The sequence below is a fragment of the Eptatretus burgeri genome, chromosome 8 (genome assembly GCF_056783735.1).
Source record: "Eptatretus burgeri isolate ZD-2024b chromosome 8, Ebu_testis_v1, whole genome shotgun sequence".
Classification (NCBI taxonomy): Eukaryota; Metazoa; Chordata; class Myxini; order Myxiniformes; family Myxinidae; genus Eptatretus; species Eptatretus burgeri.
The window spans coordinates 20770638-20793125 of record NC_140968.1 but is presented as its reverse complement, the minus strand read 5'-3'; the positions used below and the strand labels follow the sequence as shown (position 1 = coordinate 20793125).

General features: G+C 43.3%; 1 protein-coding gene across 2 annotated transcripts in view; it reads right to left on the bottom strand.

The window, feature by feature from the left end:
* The window catches only part of HMG20A (high mobility group 20A), a 96243-nt gene that overhangs the window by 39526 nt on the left and 34229 nt on the right, over positions 1–22488 (bottom strand). For both annotated transcript variants that reach the window (XM_085891089.1, XM_085891088.1), the window contains one exon: positions 15263–15297. In XM_085891089.1, the coding sequence (XP_085747215.1) occupies positions 15263–15297 (35 nt within the window). The remainder of the gene's footprint in view (positions 1–15262; positions 15298–22488) is intronic.

Here is a 22488-nt window from a genome sequence, read left to right as displayed (position 1 = left end):
GACTTGGGCCAAGACCAGGAGGTCGACAGCACCACGGTTTCTCCTGCCCCCCCCTGACGAGAGCAAGGCCAGCTCGTCCGACGCTGATCCAGGGACAGTTGCGTCCACACCACGGTCCAGCCTGACCACCAGAAGTAGCTACGTTGTGTGTGTGTGTGTGTGTGTGTGTGTGTGTGTGTGTGTGTGTGTGTGTGTGTGTGTGTGTGTGTGTGTGTGTGTGTGTGTGTACTTGGTGCCTTAGAGGGTTTGAGAATTGTATATTCATTGGAATTGTCTGTGTTTTCCCCACGCCCGATCCCACACCATCCCGTCGAATCGCCCCGGATCCCTCTTCGTGCCGAGTCTTGTTATTTCTGGTTAATAATAAAAACAAATAAACATCATCAACTCAGTGAAAAGCGACTCGTGCCACCTTCCTCGTCCCGTTTGCGGTAGAGCGATTAGAACCGCCATGTTTGGGTTATAAATAAATAAACCGCCTCCATCGTTTCGGCTCATTCTACGTTGGCGGGACTGTTCAAGTCCCGTGGACGTCACAATATGAATAAAAATGACCATTTCGTTTTCAGTTTCTTCAATCGTTTTGCTTGGTGAAGCCGCGAGGAGCATGTTAAAGTTTCAATGGCGATACCACGATTCTATACTTGAGGTAGGAAGGCAAATTAATTTTTTTGATCACAATGATGTTTTGAGTGAAAAATGTTTTCAGTTATGAAATGCCATATCATGACAGGAAAGCCGAGAGGTACGCATGCTTGTTCTGTCACTTGGATTTGAATCCCGACCCAGCTATAAACTGTCATACCAGTGTTTCACAGGCAGGGTGATTCATCAATGTGTGTGCCGTCTCTCAGATGGATGATAAACGGAGCGTCACATCTGCTGGAATCCCTCACCCCTCTCTCCCTCACCCCTCTCCGCCACTCTCACCCCTCTCAAACCTACCCTCTCTCTCTCCCACCCCTCTCCCTTTTCCTGACCGCAACTTCTCCCTCTCTCTCTCTCTCTCTCTCTCTCTCTCTCTCTCTCTCTCTCTCTCTCTCTCTCTCTCTCTCTCTCTCTCTCTCTCTCTCTCTCTCTCTCTCTCTCTCTCTCTCTCTCTCTCTCTCTCTCTCTCTGACCCTCCCCTCTCTCCCCCCCTTTCCTCTTCCATCCTATTCCTCTCCCACCCCACCTCCTGCTCCACAACCTTCACTTTCTCTGTTGAAGGGACTAACATGTCTGAATCAGATTCGAAGTGAGCCATCCGGTGGGGTGCAAAGGTCGCTGCATGTCATTCATGTATGCTGCATGTATGCAGGCAGGCAGACCTTTGCCAAGAAGATAGCATGGGTTTTAAATGCTCCCACCCCAGGTCTTAAAGTGTGTGTGTGTGTGTGTGTGTGTGTGTGTGTGTGTGTGTGTGTGTGTGTGTGTGTGTGTGTGTGTGTGTGTGTGTGTGTGTGTGTGTGTGTGTATGTATGTGTGTCGGTCGTTGAGTGGTATCTACACATGCAGGTTTCAGAATATGGAATGGACTCCTCCCAGGGCAAGCTCAAACTATCCACTTTCATTTCGGTAAGAGGTCACGATTTATGGAGCAAGCAGTGAAGTTTTCTGTTCTCAAAGTTGTGCGCCGAGGGCTCTCTTCAGGATCGTCGCTGAGCCCCGGACAGCTTCCAACTGTAGTTTGTTTGTAGTGATATTCCCTGGGTTGGTTCTTGATATATCTGTGAGGTTGTTTGTCATCATTCCTGTAGCTACAACCATCACTGGTACAACTTTGGCATTCTTCAGCTTCCAGGATCTTTTCACTTCATTCTTGAGGTCTTGGTATTCGATCATTTTCTTGATTGCTTCATTGTTTCATCCAAAATCACTGATAAACACCTCAATTAGCAATGCCTTCTTCTTTCTTTTTTGTACCCAAGTATGATATCTGGTCACAATGCTTCGTTTTCAATGTTCATGCTTGATGGGATCATTCAGTCGTATGTGAGCGGTACTTCCATGTTTTCAGTGATTGCTTTTGTTACATGTTCCCACAAATTCTCTGGGACTGGGATATCAAAGTTTTTGCAGATGTGCCAGCAGATTACTTCACAAACTCAGTTGTCATCGTGGCCAGCTGTTGAGTATTTTTTTGTGTGTTCAGTCATGAAGAATCACATATCATTATCTTTGCTAATGCCACCTTCACCCATTTCCTCTTTTCTTTTCTTTTAAACTCTTCTCCCCCCCCTCTCCCCCACCCCCACCATGACTGGTGTTGGCTTAATGGTTAGGGTGGTGGGCTTTGGATCCTCGGGGCCTGAGTTCAAATCCCGCTCAGCTGTTGAATTAATACCAGGTGGGATTAACTCGGCCTGTCATCCTTCAGAGGTCAGTAAAATGAGAGCCAGCATGCTGGTATAACTGTGTCGGAGTGGCGACCCATCAATCAATCTCCCCTCCCTCCCTCCCCCCTCTCTTCCTCCCTTCCCCACCCACCTCTCTCCCTCTCCCCTTCCCCCACACCTCTCTCCCTCTCCCTTCCCCCACACCTCTCTCCCTCTCCCCTTCCCCCACACCTCTCTCCCTCTCCCCTTCCCCCACACCTCTCTCCCTCTCCCCTTCCCCCACACCTCTCTCCCTCTCCCCTTCCCCCACACCTCTCTCCCTCTCCCTTCCCCCACACCTCTCTCCCTCTCCCCTTCCCCCACACCTCTCTCCCTCTCCCCTTCCCCCACACCTCTCTCCCTCTCCCCTTCCCCCACACCTCTCTCCCTCTCCCCTTCCCCCACACCTCTCTCCCTCTCCCTTCCCCCACACCTCTCTCCCTCTCCCCTTCCCCCACACCTCTCTCCCTCTCCCCTTCCCCCACACCTCTCTCCCTCTCCCCTTCCCCCACACCTCTCTCCCTCTCCCCTTCCCCCACACCTCTCTCCCTCTCCCCTTCCCCCACACCTCTCTCCCTCTCCCCTTCCCCCACACCTCTCTCCCTCTCCCCTTCCCCCACACCTCTCTCCCTCTCCCCTTCCCCCACACCTCTCTCCCTCTCCCCTTCCTCCACACCTCTCTCCCTCTCCCCTTCCTCCACACCTCTCTCCCTCTCCCCTTCCTCCACACCTCTCTCCCTCTCCCTTCCTCCACACCTCTCTCCCTCTCCCCTTCCCCCACACCTCTCTCCCTCTCCCCTTCCCCCACACCTCTCTCCCTCTCCCCTTCCTCCACACCTCTCTCCCTCTCCCCTTCCCCCACACCTCTCTCCCTCTCCCCTTCCCCCACACCTCTCTCCCTCTCCCCTTCCCCCACACCTCTCTCCCTCTCTCCCTCTCCCCTCCCTCCCTTCACCCCCCACCCCCAACACATTTCTCCCTCCCTTCACCCTCACCCACCTTTCTCTCTCCTCCCTCCGCAACGTCAGCGCGGAGGCAGATTCGCTATGTCAGCGCATCAGTTCGTATTATCTGAACAGGGGATTGATTATCCACTCCAACTCAGAATTGAATAAATATTTCAACTGACATTTAGTGTTCCTTTCATCTTTGTTTGGACATACTGCATTCAGTGGCATGGTCAATGTTCAATCAATTAGATGTAACTGTTTATGTTGCTCAATTGCACATATCACTGGCTCGCAACAATAAGTTGCTGTGCGTTCTGGAATTGTTGCACACATGTCTGATATTGAGCAATTCATACTGTTACGTTTGAGGGGGGGTATGCATTCAAAGGGTAATTAGGATGTTTAATTAGGTATGCCATGCTGTTCGAGTTTACCAGGATCTCGATGTAATAAGTAGCAATTCAATGGTGATGTTGTCTAGTAAATGTTCATTTCTTCAAGGGGGAAATGATAATTGTCACGTAATTAGATAGGGACACGGGATAGGGTAAGTGTGTCTGCGTCAACCCCTTTTGGTAGTCCCTGGAGGCTGGCCGTAACGTCACAGGACAGTGCTGCGGATGGCTCCGCCCCGTGATCACGATTGGCGGAAGGCGACGGCGGTGGGCCAATAAACGGCTCGATTGGAAGTGACGAGGATGGGAGGATAAAAAGGTTCTGTTCGGGGTCGAAAAGGAAGAGGAAGAAGATCGGGACAAAAAGATCGTGTTTTTGGAGTGTGGAGGCTGTTGCGCGGGAAGCGTACTTGTTGTGCTGATTCGATTGTGTTCTTCATCGTGTCTTGGAGCCTTGCTGAGCCTCGTGCCTCACCTTGGTTGGCTCTGGGGTTCTGCTGACTCGAAGTACGGGGTCGAACGGCGGGCGGACCTGCCTCCCTCTCCTGCTCGCAATTTGGCGCCAGAACTGGTTCCCTGGCGGATGTGAGCGGACTTGGGCCAGGACCAGGAGGTCGACAGCACCACGGTTTCTCCTGCCCCCCCCCCCCCCGTGACGAGAGCAAGGCCAGCTCGTCCGACGCTGATCCAGGGACAGTTGCGTCCACACCACGGTCCAGCCTGACCACCAGAAGTAGCTACGTTTTGTGTGTGTGTGTGTGTGTGTGTGTGTGTGTGTGTGTGTGTGTGTGTGTGTGTGTGTGTGTGTGTGTGTGTGTGTGTGTGTGTGTGTGTGTGTGTGTGTGTGTGTGTGTGTACTTGGCGCCTTAGAGGGTTTGAGAATTGTATATTCATTGGAATTGTCTGTGTTTTCCCCACGCCCGATCCCACACCATCCCGTCGAATTGCCCCGGATACCTTTTCTTGCCGAGTCTTGTTATTTCTGGTTAATAATAAAAACAAATAAACATCATCAACTCAGTGAAAAGTGACTCGTGCCACCTTCCTCGTCCCGTTTGCGGTAGAGCGATTAGAACCGCCATGTTTGGGTTTTAAATAAATAAACCACCTCCATCGTTTCGGCTCATTCTACGTTGGCGGGACTGTTCAAGTCCCGTGGACGTCACAATACTTTACACTGGTGTCCAGTGTTGAAGCCTACATAAGAGCTTCCCATATGGACAGGGCAGGTACATGGGGTGCAGAAAACAAAATTCTTACTCTCGCACATTTGCTGAATACCCCAGTGTATGTGTCCAAGAGCGGGAGTATGGATAGAGTAAGGTAGTCTCCCACCCATACATGTTGATGAAAATTTGCCTGATAATGTCATGCAGATGGCTATGTACATCAGGCTTCAGCATGATCACTTTCATGTTGTTCTCTCTACTATAAGTCCATAGTAATTATTTTGAACATTTCAAAGTGCAGGTCATTGTGTTCCCTGAGGCTGGATGAAGACATTATTTCCCTGCGCTCACGAAGCGAAAAGCGGGGTTAAGCGATCAGTCGCGTACGTACGTACGTACGTGCAGTGCCTATAGAAAGTCCAAACCCCCTTTCAAATTTTTCATCTTTTGTTGCCTAATAGTCTGGAATTAAATTGCATTGAATAAATCAAACTTTCTCCACCTTTATTTACACATGGTCTCTTCTTCTTCTTCTTCTTCTTCTTCTTCTTCTTCTTCTTCTTCTTCTTCTTCTTTCGGCTGCTCCCGTTAGGGGTCACCACAGCGGATCATCCATATGATCTGCATAGTGATTTGGCACATGTTTTACACCGGATGCCCTTCCCGACGCAACCCTGGTCGCCTCTTACGACACAGGGATCTGGTACACCTATTTTAACCGGGGTATACACTGGCCCAGTACACTGGTACTCATTTCGCCAACCTCGGAAGGATGACAGGCTGAGTCAACCCCCTGGTGTTATCCGACTTGGTATATACATATACACACATATGCAGTATATAAATATAAATATAAATATAAATATATATATATATATATATATATACATACATATATATATATATATATATATATACATATATATATATATATATATATTCAGTGGCCCAACGGGGCTTGAAGTCAGGACTTTTTGGGTCCCAAGCCGCTGCCCTAACCACTGCGCCAACACCAGGCTTCCTTTATTTACACATGGTCACCCACAATTTCTAAGTAATAAAACTAATTCTTCAAATTTTAGAAAATTAATTAAAAACACAAAACCAGAATATCTTGGTTGGATAAGTGTCCACCCCCCCCCCCAACCACCCCTTTATAATATCAATTGTAAATGAGCTCAGGTGTACCCAATCACCTTCAAAATCACACACCAAGTTAATTGGCCACCAGCTGTGTTAAATTGCAGTGATTCTGATTATTTCAGCATATTATCAGCTGTTCCTGTAAGTTTCCTCTGCTGGGTATTATGTATTTCACAGCAAAGACTCAACTATGGAACCCAAGGAGCTTTCAAAATACCTCTGTTGGATAAAGTTGTGGAAAGGCACAGATCAAGCGATGGGTATAAAAATATTTCAAAGGCCTTGAATATCCCTTGGAGCACAGTCAAGACAATCATTAAGAAGTGGAAGGCGTATGGTACCAACAAGACCCTGCCTAGATCAGGCCGTCCCTCCAAACTGGATGACGAAGCAAGGACGACACTGATCAGAGAAGCCACCAAGAGGCCAATGGCAACTTTGAAAGAGCTCCACGTCTTTATGGCAAAGACTGGTCACTTTGTGCACGTGACAACAATATCCCAAGTACTCCACAAGTCTGGCCTGCACGGTAGGGTGCAAGAAGGAAGCCATTACTCAAAAAAGTCCACCTTGAGTCCCGTTTGAGGTAGACAAAAAAACACTCTGGAGATTCTGCAGCCATGTGGCAAAAAGTTTTGTTGTCTGATGAAACCAAGATGTAACTTTTTGGCCAAAATGCAAAACGTTACATTTGGCACAAACCCAACACAGCAAATCACCCAAACAACACCATCCCTACTGTGAAGCATGGTGGTGGCATCATCATGTTATGGGGATGTTTCTCATCAGCACAGACTGGGGCACTTGGCAGGATAGAAGGGAAAATGGATGGAGCAAAATACTGAAAAATCCTTGAGGAAAACCTGCTGCCCTCTGTACGAAAACTGAAATTGGGACGGAAGTTCACCTTTCAGCATGACAACGACCCCAGCACACAGCCAACGCTACACTGGAGTGGCGAAGGAACAAAAAGTTAAATGTCCTTGAGCGGCCCAGTCAGAACCCTGACATAAATCCAATCGGAAATCTGTGGCATGACTTGAAGATTGCTGTCCATCAATACTCCCAAACACAACTTGACCAAGCTTGAACAGTTTTGTGCATAAAAATGGGCAAATATTGCCCAATCAAGGTGTGCAAAGTTGGTAGAGACCTATCCCAACAGACTCACACCTGTAATTGCTGTCAAAGGTGTTTCCACCAAGTATTAACTCAGTGGGGTGGACACTTATCCAACCAAGATATTCTGGTGTTGTATTTTTAATCACTTTTCTAAAATTTGTTTTTTTTTACTTGGAAGTTGTGTGTTACCATGTGTAAATAAAGGTGGAAAAGTCTGATTTAATGCAATTTAATTCCAGGCTACAAGGCAACAAAAGGTGAAAATTTTGAAAGGGGGTGGCAAATTTCTATAGGCACTGTATGTCGTATGTCACGTGTCTGCGTTTTGTTAAGAGCATACATCGAAAACCATTCAGCAGAAGGAATTGAAACTTTACCACATGTTATGTGACCATGTTATATTGGTCACTTTTTTAGGTCAACATTGACCAAAAGGTCAGCATAGGCAAAATTTCTAAAATTGTCAATTTTCAGGTCATTTACTTGAAATTTGAACAGGATTTTCATGTCAGCTCACTGAATTCAACCAACAATTATTTTTGAGAACAACATAGGCCAAAAGGTCAACATACGCCAGAATTTCTAAAATTGTCAATTTTCAACAGATTGACTTGAAATTTGAACATGATTTTCATTAAAATGACCGTGTGTCACATGGTCTGGCAGCCATGTTGGATCTCAGGGAAAAATCTTTGAAAATCTTCGAAGGAGAAACTGCTCAACCGATAAATGCAAAATTTAACTAATTGACCAACTACGCATGGGAAATATTGTTTGATAAAGATGGCATCTTCAGTCAAGTGGTCTGACAGTCATATTGGATCAAACAAACAAAAAAACCTTTAAAAAATAGAGTTCGCTTGCACCAAGTCCTTCTCCAGACTGCGCAGGGTATGTATTCTATGAATACCATCTAGTAATCTAGTTCTTGGAGAAATGAGCATGAAGACAGAGCTGCAAGATACAGTCAGGGTTACATAAGACATGCAGTATTTGATATTGCTGACTAAGATCTCTTGGTATTTTTGCTCCAAGATTGCGTATCCTCTGAGTGCCATATCATGTTTGTTATTCAACATTACAAAAAAATTACAGAAACAAATCAATAAAAATGTTTATGCTAAATAAAAAAGCAATGCAGGGATGATAAACTAAAGTCTAAAAAAGGTTTTAAACAAAATAGGGATGATGTTGGTTGAGAGAGTAGCTAACTACTGCTGTCACATAACAATCCCAACATCACTGCTTCCTTTACACTTCATCAATTATGTCTTCAAGCTTCTACAAACTCTCCGCTGGTTACAGCATTACTTGATTATTCTTGTAGTGTAGCCACATACTGACTACCAATTAGCACCCTGACTACAATGTTAATACCAGTACATAAACATCAACGTCTTACGAACTGCATGTACATCTCTAATAACAGCATTCTATAATTATCTACATTTGTGATTGGTTGGTCTCACTTCATAAATAAAGTAGGAAACACAACTGAAGTTGCAAGAACTCCTGGGATTGTATAGGAGCTTCTTATACTTATGCTGAAATGAAATATAGGATCTTCTATTACCTTTAACTCGACAATAGTCTGGAGGCAGTGACGAAGGGATTGTTATGTGATGGCAATACTGTTAGCTACTCTCTAAACCAACATATTCCTCATCTTGTATAAAACCATTTTTAGACTAGTTTATCATCCCAACATTGCTTTTTTATTTAGCATAAATATTTTTATTCACTTGTATACTTCAATTGAAATAATGTAATGATTCTAAAGATCATTAAAAAAAATTCCGGAAGCTTATTGCTATTGAAGCAGTCTTGTACACCACCCTAATATACATGTCCAAGCACTACTAAATTGAAAGGTTTTGAAAGTACCAAAAAAGCAATTTGTGTTCTCAAGTGTTCAAGCATATAATTCAATTTAAATAAAATAAAATAAAGATTGTAAAAGTCGTAGAAATAAATTAGTTCTGGAATTTAACGCCATTGATGCAGTGTCAATTACACCACCTTATTTAACACATTACAACAGTTATTCATGCCTGTTGTTTGTGTCCTTTAAGACATCCTTAAAAACAGTACTGCTCTCCACTCTGGGCTGGTGCTCCCGCCTCTCACCTTTTTTGGCTTCATACTGTGAAAACCAAGGCATGTGGGATCATGACTGCATCCCGTAATGAGGCTGAGTCTTTGGATCTCTCACTCTCTCACTGCAGGCAGGTCGGCGGTCTTTCTGTCTTCTGCAGTCTTCTCTCCAGCCTCACCTCAACCCCCCCCCCCCGCTCTGTCTACGATATCTCCCCCCGCCCCCCCCCCCATATTTCCGCAAAGTGCTCAAGGTCCACCAGCAACCCCCTCTGGTAAAACTACCAAAATCAAGAATCACTGCTCATCTTCACTCTTTCATTCCTCTTTCCCCCCACCTTTGAAACAAACTCCCACACTCTCTTCAATCCCACTTTTCCCTCCAGGTCTTAAAAAACAGCTGTTCACCACTATCTCTTATCTTCCCCCATCCAAAACCACAATCTTTTAGACCCCCGTTAATCCAACCCAAACCCACCTCCTCCAAATTACCTGCTTTCCTTCCTGAAAGTCCCTGTCGTGTAAGGACCTGAAAGTCCCTGCAGTGTCCATCTTGTTTCCCTGTTTACCCCGCCCCATCCCTCTCCCTTCCACAGATCTCATCATGTCTGTTCCCCATTGTTTTTTTTTCTTCCCTCTCCTACTCCTCGTCTCCTGCTCCCCTTGTTGTATGTTTTGTGTGTTAGCTCTCATACGAGCCTCGACATTGTATAAAATTTAAAAAAATAAAAACGGTAAGTTCCCTATTTTGAATCATTTTCAGTTTTGTTCAACTGACAGGTGTGCAGACAGAGTCAAAATATCTCACTCCTTTTTGTACATTCGTGATCGGGAAACATTCAGAAAAAAAGTACTGTTAAACGGCAGGTTCATTTTCCAATTCGTATGAATTCAAAATATAACATTCAATTTAAATCAAGTTGTTCCTCGATCATAAACTGACGTTTTTGGACAGATGGGCAGATGGGCGGATGGGCGGACGTACGGACATGAGCCAATTGCTTAACCCCGCTTTTCGCTTCGCATGTGTAGGGTAAAAATCGAGAAATGATGGATGAGGGCCCCAGACAATTATTTTTTTCAGGCTGAATTTGACTGGCACTTTAGGAGCCCCTGATCTAGAGCAACCATGTTTCTCAAGGAATATCAAAAGATGGTTTTGCTATACAATAATAATAATAATTTTTTTTTGCTATAATCAGTGTTGTAATCGAGGCCACCTGGTCCGAGTCAGAGTCCTTGGCTGAAAGTGTATTGTAAAGTGGCAAAAAAATAGCAAATTTATTTGTGCTTCGGTATAATGTAAATGAAGACAATAAAATATCAAACCAATGAATAGTTTAACTTGTTACTTGCATCAACATCTAATTCCACATTATGGCCCTCTTGCTGTAGTTCGCTTTAAAAAAAAAAAATGATAAAAACTTTAAATGGTTAGAGTTGGATTCCCGACGCCTTGATATAGTACAAGGCCTTGTTGGGCCTTTTTTAAAATCAATGAATTACTTTAATTAAACGTATAAATGTTTGACATATAGAAATTAAACGCATGTCAACTACATGTCTCGAGGTTAAATGGTGAATGAAAAATGAAAGTTTAATGAGGAATAAAAGAGAAATTAGGTTTTATTTTATCGAAAAATTTAAAAAAAAAGAAAAAAAAAAGACGACATTTTAAGTGCTTTATAGTCAACAAACGTTACATTTTTTGGTAATAAGAGAAATGAAAGGCTTGTATAATTAAACGTAACAGCCAATAAAAAAGACATTTCAGTGCTTAAGAAAAACAGAAAGAAAACATTTAAGCAAGTTGTCCAACATTTCGCACCGTTTTCAAAGAAAACAATATAAACATCCTTAAATCAAACATGAAAGGGAGAAAATATTATATTTTCGGAAAGAGGAGATAAATGTGATCTTGCATGTTAACTTTCATCTGTATGCAGATTTAAATAAAGATGTTTGACTTTGAAGTACTGTATTAAGTTACAAAAAAGCAATAAACTTCACTCAGAGATTAGGAACTCCGGTTGCCAGGAGAAAATTTGAAAAATATTCTTTTTAAAGATTAATCTTCATTTAAAAGACATTTTAGGGTTACTTTCTGTTGAGGAAACTGATTCTTACCATATTTAGACGATTTGATAGCTTATTTAATCCATAAATAGTGTTTAACATCTTCAATTTTGCTACTTGTTTATGCTCAAATTTGTCTATTTTTTTATTGTACAGGAACATCCAACTACTTTCTGCACTCACACAAATCCCCTTCACACTGATGTGAATTTATTTATATTGTTACGAATCTGGCAGCCATGACCACTCAACATTGAGGTCCTAATCGATCATTTATATCGGTAAGTATGCGTTTCGAGGTAGGGTTCCGTCCTATCTTTAATAGGTGATTAATTGTACGAGCGCTGTGAATTATTTTATAGTTAGGATTTTTACATCACCAACAACAACGACAACAACACTCTGCTCACGGCATTGTCCACGCTCTTCGTGCGCTCGCCAGCATGCGGGCGTGTGCGGAATTCCATGCTCCAGGCGGTGTGGATTTCGCACCAAATATGGTCACGAAGCGTTTCGCTCTGGCTGTGCGCCAAATAAGGGTATGCGTCATTTTCCACCCAATGGGAGAAGGTGACGGGGGAGCGGACCCGCCCCAAAAAACGTTTGGAAAAGATTGATTGCGTCCGTCTGCTTGAGCGCGCTTCTGTCTGGGTCTGTGGCTGACTGCATCACGCGCATCCGAGGCATCTCGTCTGGCGCATTACTACAAGCGGTCGACCATCTCATCACGGGAGATCACCTCGTCTTGCCTCCTCTGGGTTTGGCTGCCTTGGTCCGTTCTTTGGTGACTGGTGCTCCGGGAAGGTGCGGTCGTCCAGCCATGCAAACGCGGCCAGGTAGCCAGCACGTTCTCTTCCCTCAGCTCGTCTTCCCTCCGAGCTGAAGGGGCAATAAAGACCTCGAGGTCCATCTCTTTCTGGGTTTTTGTGTGTGCGTGTGTTTGTCTGTGGGCCCTGTCTCTAAGTAGAATTGTTTAAGGAATTGCTTCTACATTTGATACCTTTCTTTATTCGTGATAACTCTGCTCTGTCCCCTCTCTGATTATTGTTATAAATAAATATCCCTTTTGTTGAATGTACCAGCTCGTTCTTTGTCATTTCTGCCATTGGTTTGCCACGGTGCGTATTGGGGATTAGGAAGGCCGTTGTTGCCGTAATTGTTCATTTTGACCGACAGGCCTCGGTAACCATCTGCTCGGGTTACACACGGTTCGAGCACGGAAACGGCTCGTCCCGCTCGAGGCCTGCCGAGGGTGTGAATTCCCCGGTAGCTTTGCCGCATGGGTATTTAGGTATATTGAAGTTTGGCAATTAACCCTACCCCACACGGTCAAATTATTGGCGATTCTCAGTCTGATAAGGGACCCGTGACCTTTCGGATTTATCTGAAAGGTACGACCTAAATTCCGGGTGTTCGGTGGAGCCGACTCCACTGCTCCCCCTCGCGGTCGTGCTCGCCACCGATACCCAGCCCCACAACAATATTAATCGCATTTGAATTGGGTAATGATAATCCTAAAATGTATCTATCCAAACAGCGATGATCTGAAATTGAACTAATATTAAAACGTACATTTTTGGGTTACTTTATGTCGTGGACACCTATTCTGACCATATCTAGAAGATTTGGTAGCTTATTTAATCCGTAAATAGTGTCTAAAATCATGAATTTTGCCATTTATTTATGCTCTAATGCGTTTATTTTTTGTCGAACAGGGACATCCAACCACTTTCTGTACTCGTATCCATCCCCTTCACACTGATATGATTCGTTTTGAAATCGCACGTGGAATTACGTAACTGTAAGCCGAACAAAAATAAAAGTTTCCATCCATGTTATTGAATTTCAAAAATTTACAAATGATTTCACAAACCATAGCCCTAACTAACCCAAAGCCTGACCCGAACCCTGATTTATATATGAATTAGTATAAAATTTCGTCCAATCAATTTGGATGACAAAACTCGTATAATCAAATTTGATAGGCGGTACAGCCTCGTGAATGTGCCAAAGTTTGAAGTCTTGGCCTCGTATCTTTTATCCCCTTTTTTTCTCTTTATTTCCCATGGGGGAGGTTTTATTTGTGGTGAATCATAATAATAGCGAGTGAAATTCCATGTGTCTAGCAAAGGTTTGCAGTTGCTAGTTCCAGCAGGGATAATTATTTCCCCCACATTTGAAATGCCGATTATGCATTTCAAAAAAAACACTCAAGTTTTGGCTCCTGTCCCTCTACCTTCCTCTGCATATCAGAAAGTTAAGTAGCTGGCTACTTAACCAAATCCTAGCAAAACATGTCCAAGCTCATGGCACACTCCTCAAAGAAGAAACAAAAACAATCACTTATCAAAAATCTAGTATCATAAAACAAAAGCTCAAGCTGTAATTACATTTTTTTGGTGTGGTTTGTTTTTGCTCAAGAAAGATATATCCTGTACTTATGCACAAATCACTTTTAAAGGATATTCAAATTCAGGCAATATTTTCATGTCAATAGTGATGTATTAATGATCAAGTCAGTAAAGGTGGAATTTGGATCAATTTGTCGTTTTTCATGAAATGCATCATCACCAGTTATTTGTATCAATAAACCTGGTGTTGGCTGAACGGTTAAAGTGACTGGCTTAAGATCTTAGGGTCTTGAGTTCAAGCCCCTGTTGTGCCATTAAATAACACCAGGTGTGTTGACTTAACCTGTAATCCTTCTGAGGTCGGCAAAATGAGGAGCAACTTACTGGAAAGAGGGGGAACTGCATCAGCGGAACATCTGCACTCCCACCAATGACGCAACCAGCAGCCATAGGCTGCATGTAAAATAATAGTAAAAATCAAAATTTGGATCAATTTATCATTAAAAAATAAACAAATTGTAAAAAAGAAGAAAATTGTCAAACATTTTTTCGTAGACAATTTTCTACTGCTAGTGAAATATAGGGGAAATAGCCCTGGGTGCTCACCTGGTAGTGAGTGGATAAGATAACCAGGGAACCACTGGTAGGTATGAATGACCCACAAAATAAATACCTATTTCGGGGATTGTGGGGGGGGCGAACGCTTAATTTTTTTATTTAATGCCATAAACAAACTTTGTACATCATGGCCATGCTCCCAGCAACGACATAATCAACAGCCAGAGGCTGCATACAAAATAATAATAAAAATTTGGATAAATTTATCAGTCAAAAAAGAAAAATTATAAAAAAGAAAAAAAATGGTCACTTTTTTTTGGGATAGAATTTAGTACTGCTTGTGAAAATGTAGGTTTACTCGCACAAGTGATTAAACGTCATAAATTTAGTTCAGAGCTGTGCATGGGTCATTACTCAAAATATTTGTGTGTTATGGTGACAAGTGATTACAAATCATTACATGATCATCTAAGGAGCCAGAAACAGATGTGATTATACTTGGTTAGATATTTGCAAATGCCTACAATGAGACAAACAAAGAAAAGAAGCAATAAAAAAAAGAATAAAGAAGAAAAAGAAGCGTTCTGCAAATTATGATAAACTATCTATTCCTCACAAGGGACAGTATACATAAACATCAGTGAGACGCATATAAGTAAAAACAATTTTTTTAAATAAAAACGTAGAGGCACAAAGACACCTTCATAAAAGTGCATGATTTTACTGAGCTACACTTCTGAAGATTGTGCCAAATCCAGGGTCTGGCGGTGTACCAACTAAACAGACGTTGCCATAGAAAGCAAACAGCATGTTGGTGCAACCCTGCTAGGTAACGATTAGGGTACAAGGTGAATTAGTGAAAGCAATTTTAATTGCCGCGTTAAGGTAATCAAGATGCAATTACATGGCAAATGGAGCAGCCACTTTCAATTTGTGTAAACCGTGGCCATGTGTTCATGTCAATTCCCACACCATGATGCAAAGCAGCCTGCTATTTCACCTGGATATAAAATGCACACAAAAAAGCATAAATACACAGACACCTACCTCATTGGAAGATCCATTTACAGAATAAGCCTCTTCTGAAAAAGAAAAAATGAATTGTTGCACTTTAGTAATTTTGCACACAGATTTTTAAAATGCATCAGTTCTTAAAAAAATATAATTATATTCGTTCACTCTGGCCATTAGCATTAGTGACAAACACATCAGTTAACCCTTTTACAGATAAGAGAATGTTTCAGCTGAAATGACTTTCACAATCTAAAATAAAACAAACAACATCAAAAGAAAAGGTCTGCAGAGGCCCAATACAATTTGGAAATACGTGGCAGACTAGTAACGTCAACATGGTAACTTATAGTACATGTAGTTTTCTTGTCACGAGTGAACCAAGATGTCATATAGGATAGTTTGAGAAGTCGCCAAATTATTTGCTGACAAGGTTTAATAATGAGATTGTTCAGCTGAAAGAAGGAATAAGAAACAACGAAATTTGATTCAAATTAGATGATTCAAGGTCTGAGTAATGCATGATGGAGAACTGCAGTCACAAGTACAAGTGAGTATTTTGGTCAAAACCAACTGGAAATATGTTAACCTGTCTCAAAGAATCAGAAACAAAAATATAAGTGCCCAGACGAAGATGAATGATCATGTTGATAGCATGTTGGACACAGTACTGTCAATGCCAAGTGAAATGAAAGAAACCAAAATGGCCAGGGAGGTGTCATAAAAAAATAATTTAATACACAGGATTTGGACACCTCATGGGAAGAAATACAATTATAGAAAGTTTATATTACTAAGAGAAAAATGTCCATCAAGTTATTTTGATGTTGATCAACATCAATGTCAGGAACTTTCCCTGGTATCAATATGTATAAAAATAATATCCCACTGAAGATTATATTTTTTCACTTCATTATGATGCTGCCTGCATCTTCAGAACTGTTTGAAAAGTCTCGAGGGTAATTCCAAAGATGATGATGAAAAGCCACATTCAAACTGTAAAGACAGCTGTGAAAAGACTTGTATCCAGTCGCACATCGAGGAACCTGGTGTGGACATCAAGCCAAGGGGTATTTTCTCCTGGCCTTTGGCAACCCACAAACCACACCTTCGCCACAGCAATCTCAGCCCCACTAAATACATGTTATAGATGTTGTCACAGTCTTCCTGATGGAGGTTCGAGGGTTTTCTCAAATGTCAACATATGCTTCCTGCTTCTGTGCAAAGAGTATGAAATGCAGGTTCCAAAAATACCTCATGGTCCAATGGTCCATTATGTATTCACATATCTGACATAGACATCATTGACACATGGTAATTTTTCAAAGTACTGTATTCCCCCACACAGGGCTTTTTTCCCCCCATGATGTGAATGGTTATTTTACTTCCAACTTCAGCTTGCATTAAAAATTATTTTGTTTTAAAGTAAGATCAGTATTGGTAATCGGCACAGGCTGGTATCGCAATCACCGTATCACCGTACCAGTATGACTATCGTACCTGTTGTAGAACTTCCGCGGATCACCGTGTCAGTAATTGGCACGGCATTTCTAAAGCACACCCGATTCATGTAAAATAACGAATTGACAATAATTGCTTTAAAAACACTAACAAAGGCAAAGAAAAACACGACTGCTTGTATGGCACTTGTACTTTTACGAATCTGGCAGCCATGAGCACTCAACATTCAGGTCCCCAGAGCTCAGTTATTTCATTAAGTAAATGTGGATAGATAGCTCCCTTTCCCTTATGTCTAATGGGAATTAAGTGTACGTGCGCTGTGAAGTTATTTTAGAGATAGGATTTTTACCCCAACAACAACACTAACAACAACGGCATACTCCCTGGCTCCCTTCCACCATCGGCCTTTCTGACGCGCATACGTGCCAAGCGCCTGTGGGCGGAGTTCCATTGGCAACCAACACATTGGCTCCGCTCCAGGGTCGAGCAAGATGTGTTGCCTTCAGCCAATGGGCAAAGCGCGAGTGACGTACGCCACGTTCCAGCCAATGCGGAAGCACGTCACTCGAAGAAGGAGGAATGCCTCTCACGGGAGACAGGCCGTTAGGATGCTCGCCATGCCCCCCGGACGAATCACGAACGGCGAGCGGATCGCCTGAGACGAACCGGCCAATTCTGAGGCGAGTTGCGTTGGGGGAGGGGGGGCGGTTAAGAGAAGCGCGGGTGTGTGTGAGGAGTTCCGTCATTTTCCCTTGAGCCTGTCCCGCAGAGGATCGCCTGCCTGCGAGTCTGTCCCATCGAGAATCGCTTGCCTGTCTTGTGGCGCTCGCTGTCTCGTCGCGTGCCGGAGGAGCGTGCTGGAGTCCGACGCTGCCCTCAGTACCCGGTGCTTGCAGCGGCATCGAGTTGCGGGTTTGAGTCCCGCCGAGCCGGATCGTCAAGGGCTGCACGAGGCGGGAAGGTCCAAGCTAGCTTCTTACCTCCAGCTCACCTTCCCTCCGAGCTGGGGGTATCAATAAAGACCCGACGGGGTCCATTTCTTTTCGGGGGTGTGTGTCTGGTGTGGGCCAGTCCTTTAAGTAGCACCTGCATAAGTTCTTGTGTATAAATTTCCATTTCTTTTTATATTCGGATAACTCTGCCGTTGCGTGCTCCCCTCGTCCCCCGATTATTGTAAATAAATCCCCTCTTGTTGAATGTCCCAGCTCGTCCTTATCCTTTCTATCATTGGTTTGCCGGGCTGCGAACGGGAATTCGGAGGCCTCATTGTTGCCGTAATCGTGCAATTGGCCGGCAGGTTTCTGGTACTCTCCGCTCGGGTTATGACTCGGATCCGGCTCGGTAACGGCCTGGATGGCGCAGATCCTGCAGAGGGTGAATTTCCCTGGTAGTTTGACGACGTGGGTTGTTGTTCGTCTTTCGGCTGCTGCCGTTAGGGGTCGCCACAGCGGATGAAACATAGACATAGGTCGCCTCCGAGTAGCCGGATTACAGGCGCACGTCACTACGCCCGGTATAGTTTGACGACGTGGGTAATTAGGTATATTGAAATTGGCAATTGACCCTACCCCACGTGGTCGACCTATTGGCGATCTTTGGTCCGACAAGGGACCCGTGACCTTTTGGATTTATCTGAAAGGTACGACCTAAATTCCGGGTGTTCAGTGGAGCAGACTCTACTGCTCCCCCTAGCGGTCGTGCTCGCCACCAAGACCCGGCCCCACAACAGTACCACTGCTCGACTGCTGAGGGTGAAAAGTAAAAACCTACTGCACCGACTTCCTGATACGTATTGACGTCATACTTCCAGGCGTAGATGAGTGCAAAGGTTTTTAAATCATGTCTGGGATTTAAGGATTGTAAACACCTTTCTTTGATCTGTTAGTGATATACCGATACATATAGAATTTTTTATTTTTTTTCACACAAACTGTTTTTGTTTATTCAGAATTCCAATCCCGGTATATCGATATGAAAAATTATACTGGAACAATGGGAATATCGATATAATCGCCGGACCCCAACTCATACATGATAAATATCGGTACAAGCCAGTAGGCGACGAGGGATTTGCTTGGATCGAAGCGCTGGATATGATGCTTTTCATTCTGACTGATCCACCGACGAAGATTCATTGCCAAGACGTATTGGTTCACATACAATTGTTCCTCTGCCTGGCAAGATTTTTCCTATTGCGTATTTTGCCAACTGGCACTCCACATAAAAAATGACGGTAAATAGACACCCTATTTTTGAAGGACAACCATTTGAAAAATAATCGGTTTGCTGGTTTGTGCTGTGGAGCCTCGCGTTGCAGACACACACACACACACACACACACACACACACACACACACACACACACACACACACACACACACACACACACACACACACACACACACACACACACACACACACACACACACACCCTGATAAACTTCTGTCAATGCTCTTGTTTGACCACACCTCCTGAGCCATACAATATTTTTCACAAGCCACGCCCACTTTCCTACGCCACTCCCACTTTTCATCAACCACGTCCACTAGGGTGGTTCGCAATATAATGGTACAAGTAAAAGTTTTCCAAATTTTGCCAGATCGCATTTTGCCTTGTTCCTATTGACATTTTGAACATCTGTACCAAAAATTGAGCCAATAGGACACCAGTAAAGGGTGGCACACTTTTTCACAATTTTTATTGCTCAACCTAAGAATGCGTAACTTTCGTAGGAAACAGAAACTTGAACGATATAAAGATAAGTATGGTGATTAATAATCTTTCCCTGTACTTATACTAAATGAGTAAGAACATTAGAAGAGTTCAAACACTATATTCGCTGTATGATGACTTTGTTCTCTTTGATACTTTATCTCTGTGTCCTTGCACAACACGGAGCAAAAATTGCTTTTGGTCTTCGTTTCGCACAGATTGTTGACAGCGTTTAATAAGGGCAATGCCTCTCTCTGCGCTGTCGTTGATGACCTTCAAGGAATGAACTTTTTGACGCAGATTCTCATCTGTGAGAATGGACCTCACATCATCAGGGTTACTTCTGCCATCAATTTGGCCTTCAGTAAGAACCTCAAAGAAGTGGATTGAGCGGCGAGTGACAAGGCTCGATATGGTAGCTGTACTGCTCTTGCGTAAGAAAGACTTTGCATCAAGTCTTTTGAGCATCTTCCCAGGGCGTCTTTCAAGATTTCTCAGCATTGTCTCCTTTTCTTCAGCGTCAATGCGAGCATCAAAAAAATGCCAGGGCGACGACATCTTCCGACAGATACCACAAATGTCGTCCAATGCTGTTCAATGCAGCATCTGCAATGGTTTTATCCGGATACAGATGCAAACTCTTGATCAAGTCCAAATCATTCTTAGGAGCATGTGTTGCCAGGGAAGACTCATGCCAATATATTATGTAGATGAAACAGACAAAGTTGGTAACTTTCCTCAGTGATCGCTTCTGCTTCAATGTCAGTCTCGTGTGGGCCTCAAATAAAGTTATTTTGATGCAGTAAAGTAAGCGAACTCTTCATCTGAACCATCTTCAGAGGCTGTTGATGAATCTTGTCCAACTTCTTCCCTCAATCGAGATAGCGTGTGAGTACCTCAGATACACTTCTATTTTGCCATTGTTTCTGCACTGTGTTCAGCTCTTGCGTTTCTCTCAGCTTCTCTTGCCATCTTTCTCTTATCCTTCCCTTGCTGAACCTTGTCTACACATCCAAAAGAGTATGACATCCGGTCTTCTCTTTGGTGCCTTAGAAATTCTTTGTCTTCTTCGGGGATCTTCAGGTCGAATATGTTTGCTGCAGCAATATCGAAGAGGTCCTGAAGATCCCCTAGCCAAGTTTCATGACGTAAAAGAGCTCCATCCGTCTCTCTGTTTTTCTCTTTTATTAGTTTCTTGTACTCCGCATACAGCTTCTTGATCTTTTTTCGAAGATTGGCATCCATCATTGTCGGTAAACTGGCTCTCCCCCATATCTTCTTTACTTCCTCCATTGTTGCTGTTGTGGCCTTTGATAATGCCTTCCCCTCTTCAATATGATAGAGGAGGTGGAGTAGCACTTGCTCCTTTGAGGGAAGGCGAGCTCCTAAAATGGAAGGTAGAGGGGGCTTCTTGAGCAAGTTACATTTCTTTCTTGATGCCATTATTTCTGAGAATAGAAAAAAAACGTCAACATTGAGAAAAAGTGTGCCACCCCTAAATGTGCAGCAATTGACTCCATTTTTGGTACAGATGCTTACAATGCTAATTGGAACAAGACAAAAAGCGATCTGGCAAAATTTTGTGAAAATAAATTTTGTGAAACACCCTAACGTCCACTTTGCTCGGCAGAAGTGAATGAATCTCCTGGACTGTTGTGCCCCTGGCCACCTTTAGCATCTGAAGAAGGTACTTTAATTTCCCTGGCCGGCTGGAAAGATAGACTAAAAAAGGTCTATCTGCTGTCAAGGGCTTGGTCCTCGTAGCTTTATACAACTTCTTAGCTTGGGTTGTTGTGGCTAGTGATGAACCAGCCATTGAAGATTTTGTCCGCTTACCCAAGGATGTAGAGCTGAAAATATTTTCACTCTGCCAGGACATTATCCTGCTTGCATCCAAAGGCAAAAAAGAACAAACACTCAAGTCTCTGTGTTTGGGTATGACCATTCGTCATTTGACAGGGTCATCCCAGTTACTGAACGTGATGAACAAATTGGGTCATTGTGCATCACGGGAAACTGCTGTCCGTTATGAGACTAGCATAGCTGAACTACAGATCCAGCAGTCTGCTAATTCCATTCCCGCAGGTTTCTCGAGGCATGTGCCAACAACTATTGTTTCGGAATTGTGAGAATAGTTTGAAAACACCGACCGAATAATTATTCGAAGGGGGGAAAGAACAGGACGACGACGCCGATGATGATGCTGATGATGGTTAGATGAAAATAACTAATGCACAGATTCAGTATAACTAATGTCACATACCACAGCTTTTTGTCGACATCCATCTTCCTAGTCCTTCCAGTAATAATCTAGTCGTGGCATGGCATTTCAGTAACGCATTGCCTTGATGTAGCAGCTATTGTCTCTATGACAAATAAGGTTCATTATATAAGGTTCATTATCCATTCAGTTAAGGCTCAGTAAACAAATCCCAAGGACCAATAAGGTTCCACCTTGCCATTGCGAGATATTGATAATTTTTGATTTGGTTTCCCACCGATGTGTGAATTTCCATTCGTGTTTCAGTGAGATTGACAGATTGTGATACATGGCTTAATCAGTCATAGGAAGATAATTATGAATTAATTAGTAATTTTGTGAAGATGATTCTGTGTAGTCTTCCCTTAGCAGAATGTGGTGTAGGTTAGTTAACAGCTTCGCTGTTCACATTTCCATTTCTGTTTGCACAGAAAGTGTACAAGAAGAGAATGTTATCCGTCTTTTAATGACGAAGTGCCTAATTACTGTCGAAGTGCCTAATTTCTGTCAGAGTATGATGGCGATAATCCATTAATGTTAAGTAAGCAGGTGGTTGTATCCGTACATGCAGTTTCAAATCTCTAGGTCAGTCGATGTGGAAGATGAAGCCTTGTCAATATCGAGATAATTAGTGATAATAAAAAGATTTGATCGCGCTCGGGCTAAAGTAACGATTTGCATTGTTTATATTTTCCACATTGGCCACCCCAGGACCACGATATTTCCTAAAGTGGAAGATAGTAGTACATTATGTGGTCTTCAGTCATTTCAGACATTTCGGTCGGTATTGGAGGTAGATACAGGCTCGTAAAAATGAAGGAATTCCTC